The sequence below is a fragment of the Rhincodon typus genome, chromosome 20 (genome assembly GCF_021869965.1).
Source record: "Rhincodon typus isolate 14 chromosome 20, sRhiTyp1.1, whole genome shotgun sequence".
Taxonomy (NCBI): Eukaryota; Metazoa; Chordata; class Chondrichthyes; order Orectolobiformes; family Rhincodontidae; genus Rhincodon; species Rhincodon typus.
This window is the reverse complement of record NC_063351.1, coordinates 631766-647001: the sequence shown is the minus strand read 5'-3', so window position 1 is coordinate 647001 and position 15236 is coordinate 631766. Positions and strand designations below refer to the sequence as shown.

Sequence of the window (15236 nt, the reverse complement as noted above, 5' to 3'; positions counted from 1 at the left end):
GCACTGCGCGGGCAGCTAAACCTCGCAGGACCCGAAGGCCGTTGGTCACTATGGAGACGGCCAGATCCCTCAACCATACCAAATACCCGCCCAAAAATAAACCCTAATAAATACATAAACATCCTGAATAAATCTCCATAAAGATGTAAACCATTTCCAGAATAAACTCCAATACACAAACAGCCCCCAAAATAAACCCCTAAGGAAAACTCACAAAACACAACCCACTCCCAAAACAAACCCCAATAAATACACAAACCCCAATAAATACACAAACCACCTGCAAGAGAAATCCCAATACAGAAACCACCACCCCCCAAAAAAACCCAATAAAGAAACAAAATTAGCCACAAGATAAATCCCAATAAACACATACAATCAAAAATCCCAATAAGTACACAGGGACAGTAGTAAATAATTCAGTACAATCGTGTCTGAGCAGACCCTTGAATACCCCATAGCACCATTGCAATTGGCAGTCAGGATGACAGTCAGAAATCTGTCAATCTCTCCCTCAAACATACTCAAAAAACTTCTGCCTCAGAGGGCTATGGAGAATTTTAAAGGTTCACAACCCTCTGAGTAAAAGAATTGCATCTCAACTCAGTCCTAATTGGCATCTCTGCTTTTAAATTGGACCCCCAACCAGAGGAAACATCTAACTTGCATCTATCCAGTCAATCTCTTAAAGACTGCATAGGTCAGTTCCACTATCTCAGAAACAAGTCTGCGTAACCTTTGCTGCCCTCCCCTCTATAATATCCTTCTTGAGTTAAGGAGACCAAAACGAGCATATAATACTCTGGGTACGATCTAACCAAGTTCCTACACAGTTAAAGAAAGGCTTCACTATTGGTCTCCTAATAGTTCATTGCACTGCATATTAGCCTACAGTGACTTGTCTACAAGGACACTTGGGTCCCTTTGTACATTCCAATCTCTTACCATTAGAAATACTTTGCACTTTGATTCACTAAACAAGAGCAGATAACCTTAGAGATAGTAGGAACTGCCATTCTGGAGTCTGAGTGGATATCCTTACATTTTTCCATATTGTTTCATCCACCTCATTCCTGCCAATTCACTAAGCCTATCCAAATCCTCCGAAAATCAACTTTACATCTTTCTCACAACACGTTCCCACTTAGTTTTACACCATTTGCAAATTTGTAACTATCAGTTTTGGCCCCTACCGCCAAATCATTGAAATCATAAAAGCAAAATACTGCAGGTGCTGCAAATCTGAAATCAAAACAAATGCTGGAGAAACTCAGTTAGGTCTGGCAGTATCTATAGAGAAACAGAGTTAATGTTTTAAGTCTGATATGACTCTTCCTTAGAAGTGAAAGCAACTGGCAAATGGTGTTTTTTTTTTGTTGACAGAGGGGTAGGATCAGCAAGTGGAACAGATTGATGGTGCCCAGAGCAAAAAAAAACAAATGAACAAACAAATGGTGGTACAGAAGAGTTAGAAACTTGATATGGGTGTAAATGAAGGTGTGGAAATGAGTCCATTCTGCTGAGAACAGAGTCAATAAGACACAACTGGGCAGGAGTTATGTATTAAAAATGGAGGATGGAGATCACACTTTGAAGTTTGGAAATCAATATAGCGTCTTAGAGGCTGCAAAGTGCTTAAGCAGAAAGTGAGGTGTTGTTCCTCCAGCTTGCACGGAGCTTCTTTGCTTCACTGCATCTGGCCTAGGACAGAAATGTAGCATGGGAGGAAGTTGGTTCATTGAAATGCCAAGCAATTGGAAGATTGGCGTCATTCTCATCGACAGAATGGAGTATAGTGATCACCTAACTGCGTTTGGTTTCACCAATGTAAAGGAGACTGTGTTGTGAGCAGTGAATACAGTAGACTAGAATGAAAGAAAATTCAAGTAAAATTCAGAAAATACTGCTTCACCTGGGAGGTGTGCTTGGACCTTGGACAGTGAGGTGGTGAAAAGGTAAGTGTTACACCTTCCATGATTGCAAGGGAAGGTGCCATGAAGGGACAAAGAATGATGGAGTAGACCGCTGTATCACAGAGGGAACAGTGCCTATAAAATGCTGCTAGAAGAAGGGAGGGGAAAATGTGCTTGGTGGGGGCATCCTGGTGGAAATGGTGGAGGATGATCCTTTGAATGCAGAGACTAGAGGAATGGAAAGAGAGGACAAAGGAAACCTCATTGTTATTCTGGGAGAGAGAGGTGAAAGGGGCAAAGGCAGAACTGTAGGAGATGGGTTGGACATAACTGAACTCCATTAACCACGTTTGGGCGGGGGGGGTGGGGTGGAGAGCGGTGTGGAATCCTCAGTTGAAGAGGCACCCCAGTGAAAGGCAGCATCAGAACAGATGTGACGTAGATGGAAAAACAGAGACTAGAATGGAATATTTGCAGGAAACAGGGGACAGGTGGTGTAGTTAGTTAGCAGTGGGTGTCAGGAGATCATAATGGATATTAATAGTCCATCCCCAGAAATGGAAACAGAAAAAGAAGGGGAGGGAAGAGTCATAGATGGACCAGGTGGAAGTGAGAGGATAGAAATTGGAAGCAGGAAACAGCAACAATGACGATATCCCTATGTCAAAAAGGTGTTGTGGAGCTCTAAGTGGGAACGGAACAAGGCATGTTCCACATACCACTTAAAGAGAAAGGCATAGCTGGGGCCCATGTGGTTTATCACTGGCCACAACCTTTATTTGGAGAAAGTGAGATGAATTAAACGAGAAGTTCAAAGTGGTGATGTGCTCAGCCAGGCAAAGGAGGATGATGGTGGACGAGTATAGTGCAGGCCTATTTTCAAGGAAGACGTGGAAAGCTGTCAACTATCAGGATAAGAGAATGGATGGACGGAGGGCCTGTATAACCATGGTAAAGAGGCAGCTACAAACAGAAAATGAGAAATTCTGGAACCGATGTCAAGCATCAGATGATTCACAAATATTAGGGGAACAATTGAACGGGAGGGTGGGGAGTTAAGATGGGAAGAAATAAGTTCAGTGGGGCAGGAACAAGCTGAAACAGTGGGTCTGCCGGAGCAGTCCTGTTAGTGGATTTTGGGAAAGAGGTAGAAGCAGGCTGTGTAGGGTTAAGGGACTATGGGGTGGGATGCTGAGGAGGGGAGATCTCCATAGGAGATAAGATCAGTGACAGTCCTGGCTGATGTTCAGTGGTGGGATCATGATCCAGGGAGAGATAGGAGGAAGTGTGAGAGTTCACGCTCAGCCTCTGCTACACTTAGAGGTAAGTACACCAGAAAACAAGAGTCAACCTTATGAACAGGTTTGATAAAGTAAGGGTTGGACTTGAGGGAGCAGAATGCAGCAAATGAGAGAGAAAGGTTAGAGTGAGGGAGGAGAGTGGAGAAATGAAGGCAAATGGTGTCTCATTTGCAGTTGTTGAAGAAGTGATCAAGTGGAGGTAATGGCCAGAGGGAGGGGTCCAGGTGGAGTGGGGAATATTGGAAACAGGTGAAAGGATCTGTACGGTTGGGAGTGGACACCTGTCCAAAGAATTAGGCATAGAGGCAAAGGTGACAGAAGAGGAGTTCAACATTATGTTGTGCCTGAAATATATTGAAATGTGGTCCTAAAGGGATAAAACTAAGTCCTTTGCTGAGCACAGATTGTTCAGCATTGAGCAGAAGGTCAAAGAGTGTATACACAGCAAGGGACATATTTGGAGGGATGGAGTTGGAGGTAAGGGGAGGGGAGGAGAGGAAGAATCCAAAAAGGTATCAATACCTTGTTATTCACTGTGAACAGCTGGAGTCATAACTAAAACTGTGGTACTCTACTCATCACAGTCTGCGAGTACAAGAATGACCTGTTTATTTCTACTATATCTGTCAGTTAACCAGACATTATGTCTGATTCCATGCACTTTAATGTTGTTAAACAACTCTATTAAAAGCCTTCTGAAAATCCAAGTATACTATGCTCAGTACCTCTCCCCTTTAACAATTCCATTAGTATCAAAAAAACTCCAAGCTTTACAAACACTATTAAACACACATCATCCAAAAACTTTAACAGCTCTACAATACCCAAAGGTCCCTTCCCTCCCACACTGCCAGCCCATAACAAAAACCAAAACAAAAAAAAAATCTTCATAATCTCCGTAAATCCAAGCCCAAAAAAAATCTCCAAGCCCTTCCTCAGCCCCAAATTCCTGATCTGACCCCCAAAAAGTCCCAAATTCCCTCAACTCAGAAATCCCACAACCCTGAGCACCAGGTTTTCCCATAGAATTTCAAACACCTAAGCCCCTCCTAAAAAATGCACAAGAAAACACAAAAAGCTGCAGAATATTCAAAACTCCAAATCCCCCAAAACTTAAACACCCCAAAACTGCAAAAAGCACAACACATCAATACCTCAACTCCCAAAACAGAAACAGAATCCAGTTACTCTCCCACCTGTTATGGGGGGGGGGGGGGGGGGAAAAAAAAAAAAAAAAAAAGTTAGGGGTGGGGGGAGGTGGAGAGAGGGGTGGGTGGGTGGAAGGGGTGGCAGAAGGTTGAAACCCTCTGATAATTACTAAAACACAAGCCCCAATCTGTTATGACAGCATTAGAGGTTCCCTTCTAATAATTACCTCCGCAACACCCAGAGAAGCTCACCTTTCCCCTCGTAATCTACTGAGTGGCTAAAGAAAATCCCTGATCTCCACTTTGCAAGTAACAAGAAACAAATTTATTTATTTAACCCAACAATGAACAAATTAACAGAATTACTAACAAACTGACAATTCCTCCTTAGGAAGTAGTTAGTAGTCTGTTTTAAATTCTACTACAATACTGTTCAAATAAACACAAGTCCTACTTAATAAACCCAATTAATAAGAGAACAATGAATTATAACTTAATCTCTCCAAGTTCACACAGACTGTTTCTGGAATATTCTGTCGTCACTGCTCTTTTCACAAACGCCTTTCTTCTGCTAATTTTGCTGTCAGGGATGTTTTACCTCTATAATTTCTTCAATGAGAACTTTGAGCTAAAATACCATGGTACCTTTGATTAATTAGATGGACTTTCTCAGTGCTGAATTGTGCTAACTCTGGCAGGTGGCTCTGATTTTCCAAATGCCCTCTTCTTATATACCCGTAATGACAATCAAATTCTTATGATTGGTTTCAGGTTGTCAACACCATCAGATTTAAATTCAGTTGGCTTTCTGTATCTAGGTGCTTCATTTAAATTAATCGGCCAAATTTAAACTTGTAGTCTTGAAAAAATTGCTGCTTGACTGTTCTATGTAAAATGTTTCCATTTGGGCACTCTGTGCACCTGTTTTTATAAACTTCCAAGCGCAGACAAAGCACAAGCTCTTAAAGGGATCATGGCACTCTTTTCCCCATGAATTCCAACTTTCTGCCTTCCAATTCATGAATACTCTACCCAACTTCATAACACCCTCCCTCCAAAAAGAAATCCAAAGCCAAGAAAATCCAGATCAAATCCCCCTCACTTCCAAGAACCACAACTTACCACTCATGCCTCTTGTTACACAGAGTCAGAGAGGGGCATAAAACATCAACCTAAGTTGGGAAATGTTTTCTGTGAATTCAGGAAGCATATAATGGGAGAGTACATCCTGTTTGGTAGTTCTTTCTCAGTCAGGTTTGAATTTCCTCTTCCAATTTCTTTCATCACAAGGTGTTCCTTACAATTGACAATTGGTCCAGGCACCAGCCCAATCCCACAAGCAGTAGATTTCCCTTCTTTTAAAAGGGCTTGCAATTTTGGAACCAGTAAATCTCCACAAACAACCTCCTTCCCATTTAGCATATGCTATATAACATCCACAAGCTGAGGGAGTGCCAAAAATTCAGGCAAGGCTCCCTAAGAATGTCCTGAGGTTAAACCATCGCCAGCTGTAAACAGTCACTGTCAGTCATTGAAATATTCTGGGTCTGTGGCAGATTTGTCGAACAAGGGGTCATTCCAATATTTCACAATGTTGGTCAATTTGTTTGAATGGAGGAGAAAAATCAGGCACAGGCTCCTGCTACGGGTCTGTCGCCTAGTGACTCCTGCTGGAAATTACACAAGTACTAAGAGAAGATTTAACAGCATAATCAAATATCCTGTTGGGAGTAATCATCTAGGCTGACAGATTAAGCATTGGTACTCCAGGTTGTGCCAGTACCACCAGTCACTGGGTACACTGTCGAGAGATGTAATAGATTTGAATTCAAGTGTAATTGGATACACTGGCAAAGACTTTATTGAATATACAGAGGTACATTTTCCAGGATGGTATAATACATCTGAAATAACAGTACTTAAAATATTGCCATTTACTTTTGATATCAGACACAGACATGCAGGAAAATATTTGGCATTAACTGGCTTTAAACTGTTCAGGCACTTTACAGGAAAACGTTGGGAGACAGGAAACTTTACTCCTACATTGTACCCGCACCGTCAGTAACTGCATTTCCACACAGGTCAGAATACACGCCCCAGAACAATGCCTACTTCTCAGTGAATGAGGTGGAAGTTCCAGCATGTTTGAAAGAGTGTCAGGGGAAAGGGATGCAGGGTGATAAAAACTAGGCTCTGGGCATAGTTTAACTCACCCACTGCTGTGTCTTCAATGCAGAGAGACAGAGAGTGTTTATAGAACTTGTTTTGCTGCTTGGAGCACTGCTAGGAATTGGAACGTGCCACTTATTTATACAAAGCAAAAACAAAAATTATACATTAGTGTAAACAGGGCCATCACCAAATTTCACCGTGTAACCGGCTGGAAATATACAAACAATAAACATACATTCCTGATGACCCTTCTCATCGACAAGCATTAACCTGTATGCTTGAAATGGAGGAAGTGGAATCTATTCCGAACCAATTAAGCATCTGTACAACAAATGTAATTCCCAGGCTTAAATAAATCCACCTCCACGCACAAATACATACAGAACCAACACACCAACATCTTGCTCAGTGTAGATTTTTAGTGCACAAGTTTGAACAAAAATTGCAAAATGTGCAGTATAAAAAGCTAGCTTTAGAGTTCCAGTGTTTGAGAAACTGTTAGTGATCTGCAGAAAGTTTAATATCACAAAGAAACCATGGGATTGTGCACAGCGACCATGTCTGTGGCAACTCTGAAAGAGACTGTCACCTCGCTTACTCTTCCCTCATATTTCAGGCTGCTGAGCGGAGGCCTGTGGCTCTGGTGATTCCAAACGTTGATGGAAATTAGTCCGTTTCCTCAACTTCTCAGGAGCTTTCCTCCACAGTACGATCTCCTGTTAAGATATGAAAACAAGGCAGTTGAATGGACTCAATCCTGCATTTTCACTGCTTTTTTTTGTTGGACTATAACTAGCTGGTAGCACGCACAGCTATGTATCCATTCAACCACCCACTCAGCATAAATCCAGGCACAGAGACAGATGGTTCTACAATCTTGAGCCAATATTCATCCCTCAACATCACAAATGGATTATTTGGTCTTTACCAAGAGTTATTAGTGGGAGTTTCCCGTGCACATATTGCCTGCCATGTTTCCTATACTACAGCAGTAACTATCCTTTAAAAAGTACTTGATTCCGGACAAAATACTTAGGAACATCCCATGGTTGCAAGAGGTACAATAAAAGTGTAAGACTTTTTTTTAGGAAAAACTGATGAGACTTCAAATTGCAGAGGATGTAGTTTTGAAAATTGAATGTGCAATGGCCATTGGAGGATATTCACATAACAAACTGAGAGGTTCATCTTTTTGATGAACTTGTTATGTCCTGAATGATGTTGGAACATCTTGTGGGAGGCAGAGGGGAAAAAAGGCTCCAACCATTTGGAAAGCTAAAATGTAAGGATTGGGCATGGAAAATAGAACTCCCCTTGAAGGTTAGTTACGTTTCTCTGTTGCTGAAATGGATATAAAACTGGTTGGCAGATAGGAAACAAGAAGAGTATGAATAGACACGTCTTATCCAAATGACAGGCAGTGACTAGTGAGATACTACAGGGATCAGTGCTAGAACTCCAGATACTCTCAATTTATACGAAGGATTGAGAGAGGAAACTAAATGTAATATCTCAAAGTTTGCAGATGCCTTAAAACTTGGATGGGAAGGGTGATTTGGACAAGTTGATTGAGTGGACAAATGCAAGGCAGATGAAGTAAATAGAGAACTTAACTACTTTGGGAGCAAAACAAGGCAGCAACAGATTGGGAGACATGGTGCAACAAGTGCTGGGTGTCCTTGTACACCAGTCACTGAAAGTAAGCATGCAGGTACAACATGCAAATGGCAGGTTAACCTTCATAGCAATCAGATTTGAGTACAGCAGCAGGGATGTCTTTGATGCAATTGTACAGGGCCTTGGTGAGACCACACCTGGAATATTGTGCACAGTTTTGAACTCCTTATCAGAGGCAAGATTTTCTTGCTGTAGACAGAGTGCTGCAAAGGCTTACTAGACAAATTCCTGGGATGGCGGAACTTACATAAAAAGGTGAGGTTGAGAGGATTATATTCACTGAAGTTCAGAAGAGTGATAGAGAATCTTAGAAACATAAAATTCTAACAGGACTAAACTGGGCAAATACAAGAAGGATACTCCTGATGATAGGAGTCCAGAACCAAAGGTCACAGTCGAAGGATGCAGGGTAAATCATTTAGGACTGAGATGAGGAGAAGTTTCTTCATCGAGGAAGTGGTTAGCCTGTGGAATTAACTACTACAAAAAGCAGATGAGGCCAAAATATTGCATGACTTCAAGGAGGAGTTGGATATGGCACTTAGGACTAAAGGATCAAAAGATATGGGAGAAAAGCAGGAATAGTCCATTGAGTTGGATGATCAGCTATGATCATAATGAATGGCATTGCAAGCTCGAAGGACCAAATGGCCTAACCTTGTTCCTATTTTCTATGTTCCTGTGCAAGAACTGCTGGAGTTTGATCCAAGAGGAACACTTGATGAAACATGCTATTAAGATCAGTCAGCACAAATATTTACTGAATAGGTAACTTGGCCATCCTCAGATTCTCTGGAGAGATGCAGTTTCAAAAAGCATTAAGTACAAGAGATACATCGTAAAGATAATAACCATGGCTACAGTATGAATCACTGAAAATACACACTGCAGCAACTGAATAAGGTTACCTCAGCATCAACCCTCAAATCAGCTACAAGGATAAGAAAACACCTTCATTTCCAAGTTCTCTTCCAAGCTACACATCATCTCAACTTGGAATTATATCAGTGGGTCCAAAACCTGGATAACACCCTCTAACATCAGTGTGGATGTACAGACAAGTGAAATATATAGCAGGACAAGGTGTCTCATCATCACCTCCCCAAGAACAATTAGGGATGGGAATAAATGCTGCCCTAGCCAGTGATGTCCATTTCCCAAAAATAAAATTAAAAAGAAAGTGTGACCATTTAGGCAGAAAGTTAAGGATGGAGGTATGGTGAGTGGTGGGGTGGAATTGGTACTCAAATGATCGAGGCTTGGATATCACTATTGTTATCTCAACTCCTCGAAGTTAGGTGATAGACGTGAGGAATGGAGTAGACTAGACTTGGATGTGTGCGCGTGTGCGTGTGTATAGAGAGAGACACACAGACAGAGACAAACGTCGGATAGGCAGATGGAGTTTAATCTAGAATAATGTGCAGACCTCTATTTTGGAATAAATGCCTCTTCAACAGCATCTTTCAAACCCATAACCACTTCCATCTAGAATGATGAAGACAGCAGATACATGGGAATACCATCTTCAAGTTTCCTTCCAAGCCACTCACTATCCTGGCTTCGAACTACATCACCATTTCTTCAGTATCGCTGAGTCAAAATCCTGGAAGTCCCTTCCTAACAGCATTGTGGGTGTCATTACAACCTCTAGGACTACAGCATCGAGGCGGCAATTCACCACCACCTTCACAAAAGCAACTGGGAATGGACGAAAGATGCTGGTCCATCCAGTGAAATCTAAAGCTGCGAATGAATAATATAACTCAAGATTTCAAATGAAGCGACTGGATCTTGTTGTGCAGCATACGGTAATGCTGAAAGAACTAGAAACTGGGGACAGGAATTCAAAACCTGATTATGACAATGTATGAATTGTAGTTTATTAAATGGAGAGATGCAATGGCCAAGAAAATCTCAGCTCTGGGTGACTATACAGGTTTCCAAGAAGACAGCCGATGGCGAAGGAAGACAGACTATATCACCAGGCCCAGTCCACAGTATACAGTTCTGCTGTTCCATTAATTAACTAGCTAAACACCCACCCTCAACAAACATGCAAAGAATACACACATAATTGATGACTAAACCCAATTTATACATGAAGGCTGAGTCTCAGCGCATTACATAAATAAGGGTGCTGATCTTTGACATACCTGCTGTTTAAAATATCGTCTGTCTTCTTCATCAACTAGAACGAGGTTTAAAAAGTAGCGCACAGAAAATTTCTTGTTGACATCCCTCATTGTTGGGGTCAGATCATAACCTGCCAGGAAGAGCCTGATCGGAATAGATTCACCTTCATATACAAACAAAGAACTTGAATGAATGAGCTGACTTTAGTACTGGTGATAATTTTTCCAGCGCTCCCAAAAATACTGCTTCTTTGAGAAAAATTCCACAGAAAACAAACCTGTACTTTCTCAAAACTAGGGACTGCAATCAGCAGACATACGCTGCTCCACAGGTAATCCCAGTGGCTTGCACTGATTAGAAGAGTCTAAATGCTTTAGACTCTCAAAATGGTTTATGGATTCAGTAATTATCAACTGAAGGATGTTACCGATCATTCCAGAACTAGTAAAGTCCATTCTTCAGCAAGGTCTTGATCCAGTTGAGAGACTGCAAATCAAGTCTACCAGTTTATTAAATCTGCAACATGACAGTTTAAACTAAAATTGAGCAAAATGAACCCACAAGTGCGACACTGTCTGAACAAATCACTGTAGAGTTTCAGCAAGGCTTGTGTGGAATCAAAGCATTGCATTCTTAACTTGTTCCATCTCACACTGTATATTGACAGCAATGAATCATTAGTTAATCTTGGACTCTTCACCAGTTCTATCTGAGCTATGTAATTCATTACTTCCAATGTGCAGCATTGTTTCATTTGTGCAGGAATCAGTCCAGCACACAAGATAAATAAATATTTTGCAAGCTGTGTACTGTGATAGCACAGACCTTCCCTTTTGTTCCACCCTCCCCCATTTTATCTACGTAAAACCTATTATATTAAAGATTCTTGGCTCTGATGAATGATCACGGAACTGAAACATAGATTCTGCTTCTCTCTCACGGATGCAGCCTGACTTGCAGAGTGTTTCCAGACTTTTTTGTAGAATCATCTGGTTGGCTACACTCACCCAGTTATGGAGATCAGGTTAGTGGATTTGGACTGGCTGAGTACTCCTCCAACAATGGAAATATAATCTGCCACTTCCCAATAATTAGAAATATTGTGATCAAGATATCCCAAAACTTCCCCAACACTCTCCTCCACTAACACAGCCTGGGTCTGAGCTGGTCAGTCTGTCTGAATTTAGTACATTTTCTGAAGTGTATTTTGGGATATATCACAGAATCAGAATTACAGAAACTCTACAGCATGGAAACGGGCCATTTGGCCCAACAAGTCCACACTGCCCCTCCGAAGAGCATCGCACCCAAACGCATTCCCCTACCCCTGCATTTCCCATGTCTAACCCACCTAACCTAAACATTCCTGGACACTATGGACAATTTAGCATGGCCAATCCACCTAGCCTGCACATCTTTGGACTGTGGGAGGAAACCGGAGCACCCAGAGGAAACCCACACAGACAGGGAGAATGTGCAAACTCCACACAGACAGTTGCCTGAGGGTGGATAACTTGAGGGTTCTTTTCAATGAATAATTTATTCTCTACTTTGAGTATTCATTTAATCAATTTCAGCAATAATCAGCAATTTAGCTTCACTAGATCTAAGCAGTGGAGAGGAGGGGATAGCCTTGCGGCATTATTGCTAGACGATTAATTCAGTTCTGGGCAACCGGTTCGAATCCCACCATAGCATATGGTGGAATTTGAATTCACTAAATATCTGGAATTAAGAATCTAATGATGACCACTGCTGACTGTCTCACCTGGTCTGGCCCACGTGTAGCTCAAGACCCACAGTAATATGGTTACTTCTCAAACACCCTCTGAAATGTATTATTTGTTACAAAGCCAAAACGAGGAAATGGAAACGGACAGACCTTGGGTCAATGCCAAAGCACCGGAAACAACAATAACAAAAACATGTCAACCCTGCAAAATCCTTACTAACATCTGGGGTCAAGAGCCAAAATTGGGAGAGCTGTCTCAGACTAATCAAGCAACATTGTCTGTAAGATATATTCCGTGAGTATGACTATGTCCAAGACACCACCGAGACCATCCCTGGATAAGTTCTACCTCATCAGGAGTGGTATACAGTCGTGAGGGAGTTGCCTGGGAGTCCAACCACAAAAACCCCCTACCTGCAGCCATCTTTCTCCAATTATTTCTATCCTCCCCCCCCCCCCCCCCCCCCCCTATTTATTTCCAGGGTCCCTTCCCCCTCCCAAGTCTTGACAAAGGGTTTTGGCCCGAAACGTTGACTTTCCTGCTCCTCGGACATTGTCTGACCGGCTGTGCTTTTCCAGCACCACGTTTATTGACTCTAGCTTCCAACATCTGTAGTCCTTACTGTCTCCATTCTGGCAACAATACTGAAGACTTGTGCTCCAGAACTTTGCACGCCCTAGTCAAGATGTTATAGCACAGTTACAACACTAGTATCTATCAGACAATGTGAAAAATTGCCCCAGCATGCCGTGTACACAAAAAACAGGATGAATCCAACCTGATTAATTACTGCCGTATCAGTCTATTCTCAATCGTCAGTCAAGAGATGGAAAGTGTCATCAACGGTGCTATCAAGCATTATTTGGTCCACGTTTGAACATCTCTGGCAGAACCCAAACTGGATGACACGGAGCAAATTATTGCAGAACAAATGCTGCTTGATAGCACTGTTGATGACACCTTACATCACTTCACAGATGAACAACAGTAGACTGATAGGGCAGTAATTAGCCAAGTTGGATTTGTCTTGTTTTTTTGTGCGCAGCATACTGGGGCAATTTTCCACATCGTCGGGTAGATGCCAAAGTGGTGAGCTGAGAACGGCAGCCCTAGACAACAAGGCACATTTAACCAAACGTAGTATCAACAAGCCCTAGCAAAACTGGTATCAACGGGAATCAGGGGAAAACTTATGCTGTTTGGAGTCATATCTGGAAGATAGGAAAACAGTTCTGTTTATCAGATGACAGTCATTTAATCTCCAGGACATCACTGTAGGAGTTCCTCAGTATAGTGTCCTAGGCCCAACTATCTTCAGCTGCTTCATCAATGACCTTTTCTCCACCAAAAAGTCAGACGTGAGTATGTTTGCCAACAATTGCTCAGCACAATTCATGATCCTTCAGATATTGAAACAGTCCATGTTCAAATGCCACAAGACCTGGATAATATCCAGTCTTGGGCTGAAAACTGGCAAGTAACATTCACGTCTCAAATTTTAGGCAAAGACCATCTCTTAAGAGATGATATATCCATCACCCCTTTGCATTCAATGGCATTACCATTAATGGATGCTTCAGTGTCAACATCCTGGGGATTTACCATTGACCAGAAACTCAACTGAATCCATGATATAATTACAATGGCGACAAGAACATGTCAGAGGCTAGGAATACTGCTGCAAATAACTCACCTCCTGATTCCCCAAAAGTCTGTTCACCATCTAAAACGTATAAGGAGTGTGATGGAATACTCCCCACTTGCCTGGATGGGTGCAGCTTCAACAACACTCTAGAAGCTTGACACCAGCCAGGACAAAGCAGCTCACTTGATTGGCACCATATCCACAAACACACACTCCCTCCACACCACCAATGTTTAGTTGCAGCAGTATGTACTATCTACAAGATGAACTGCAGAAATTTTCCAAAGATTCTGAGATAGCACCTTAAAAACCAAGGCCACTTCTACCTAGAAGGACAAGGGCAGCAGATGCATAGAAACACTACCACCTGCAAATTCACCTCCAAGCCACTCACCAGCCTGACTTGGGAATATTTTGGGTTCCTTCACTGTCACTGAAATTCCCTCCAGAATTGTGGATCTACCTACAGCACATGACTGCAGCTGACAAGATGGCAGCTCACCACCACCTTCTCAAGCCAATTAAGGACAGGTAATAAATGCTGGCTTAGTCAGCCACACCCTCATTTCACAAGTTAATAAAATGAGCAATAACTTGAAGAGTTCTATGTTGAAGTTCTCAAAAGTATCAGTCATTCTCCTGAAAGATTAAACATAAGCATTCAAAGCTCATTCTTCCTTCACTGTTGTACAGTGGGGGGGACTCGGCTATAGTTGACAGACTGGTCACAGGGATTTGCTTTCAGGATCAGTATACTTTAGCAGAACAATCACACTTCAACCACATCTTCGCTCTATTATGTCATGCTAACAACACCTTCTTCAATGACAGGCATGTAGCCACCAATACTTCACCTTGCTGGTACACAGTTAAAAATAGTTGGTCTGGAGACAAAGTTCTGTGTGGTTCCGTAGTTCAATGTCACAATCACAGTATACCTCAGTGAAACAGGAGTCACAGCTCTAAGTGAGAAGTAGCAAGCAGTAACCAAGAATACAAACACATCAATCAACATCCTCTTCACAAGTCAACACTTGCCAGTACATCAGGCTGACCGTAAGTCTGTAGTCTTCAGAACTCTTACATTATGTATTGGTAGATCATTAAAAGGAGCCAAATGGTTTATGAAAGTAGCTAGGATATGTGGAACAACTAGCTGTAAGTTACATTTTACTTTTAAAAAAAAAAAAAAAGAGAGAAACATCCTGGAGACAGGGCAGGAAGGGGTGTAAAATAAATGTCTGAGGAGGCAAGTTCAATATATTATGTTTTATTCTGTGCATAAATGAGCTCCCTTCCAAAACCATTTCCGAATGAGCCTGCTCCAGTTTTTCAGAGGCTGACCAACCTGGGAATATTCCAACAATGGATGTTTAGGTTTTGGTTGAGATACCTCACCTTTAACAGGAGCTCCATCCATTATTTCATACTTGGCAATAGTTTCTGTCTCTGTGGTTGTGCTGGGCCCTAAACAAAAAGAAGTGAGACTCATCAGGCAGCAGAATATC

General features: G+C 41.9%; 1 protein-coding gene across 1 annotated transcript in view; it reads right to left on the bottom strand.

Moving 5' to 3' along the window:
• Positions 1-6200: 6200 nt before the first annotated feature.
• vps26a (VPS26, retromer complex component A) overlaps positions 6201-15236 on the bottom strand; it is a 62905-nt gene continuing 53869 nt past the window's right edge. The window contains exons 7-9 of the mRNA XM_020509950.2: positions 15127-15195; positions 10371-10513; positions 6201-7253 (exon numbers count right to left, since the gene is read on the bottom strand). Of these exons, the coding sequence (XP_020365539.1) occupies positions 7143-7253; positions 10371-10513; positions 15127-15195 (323 nt within the window). The 3' untranslated portion in view covers positions 6201-7142. The remainder of the gene's footprint in view (positions 7254-10370; positions 10514-15126; positions 15196-15236) is intronic.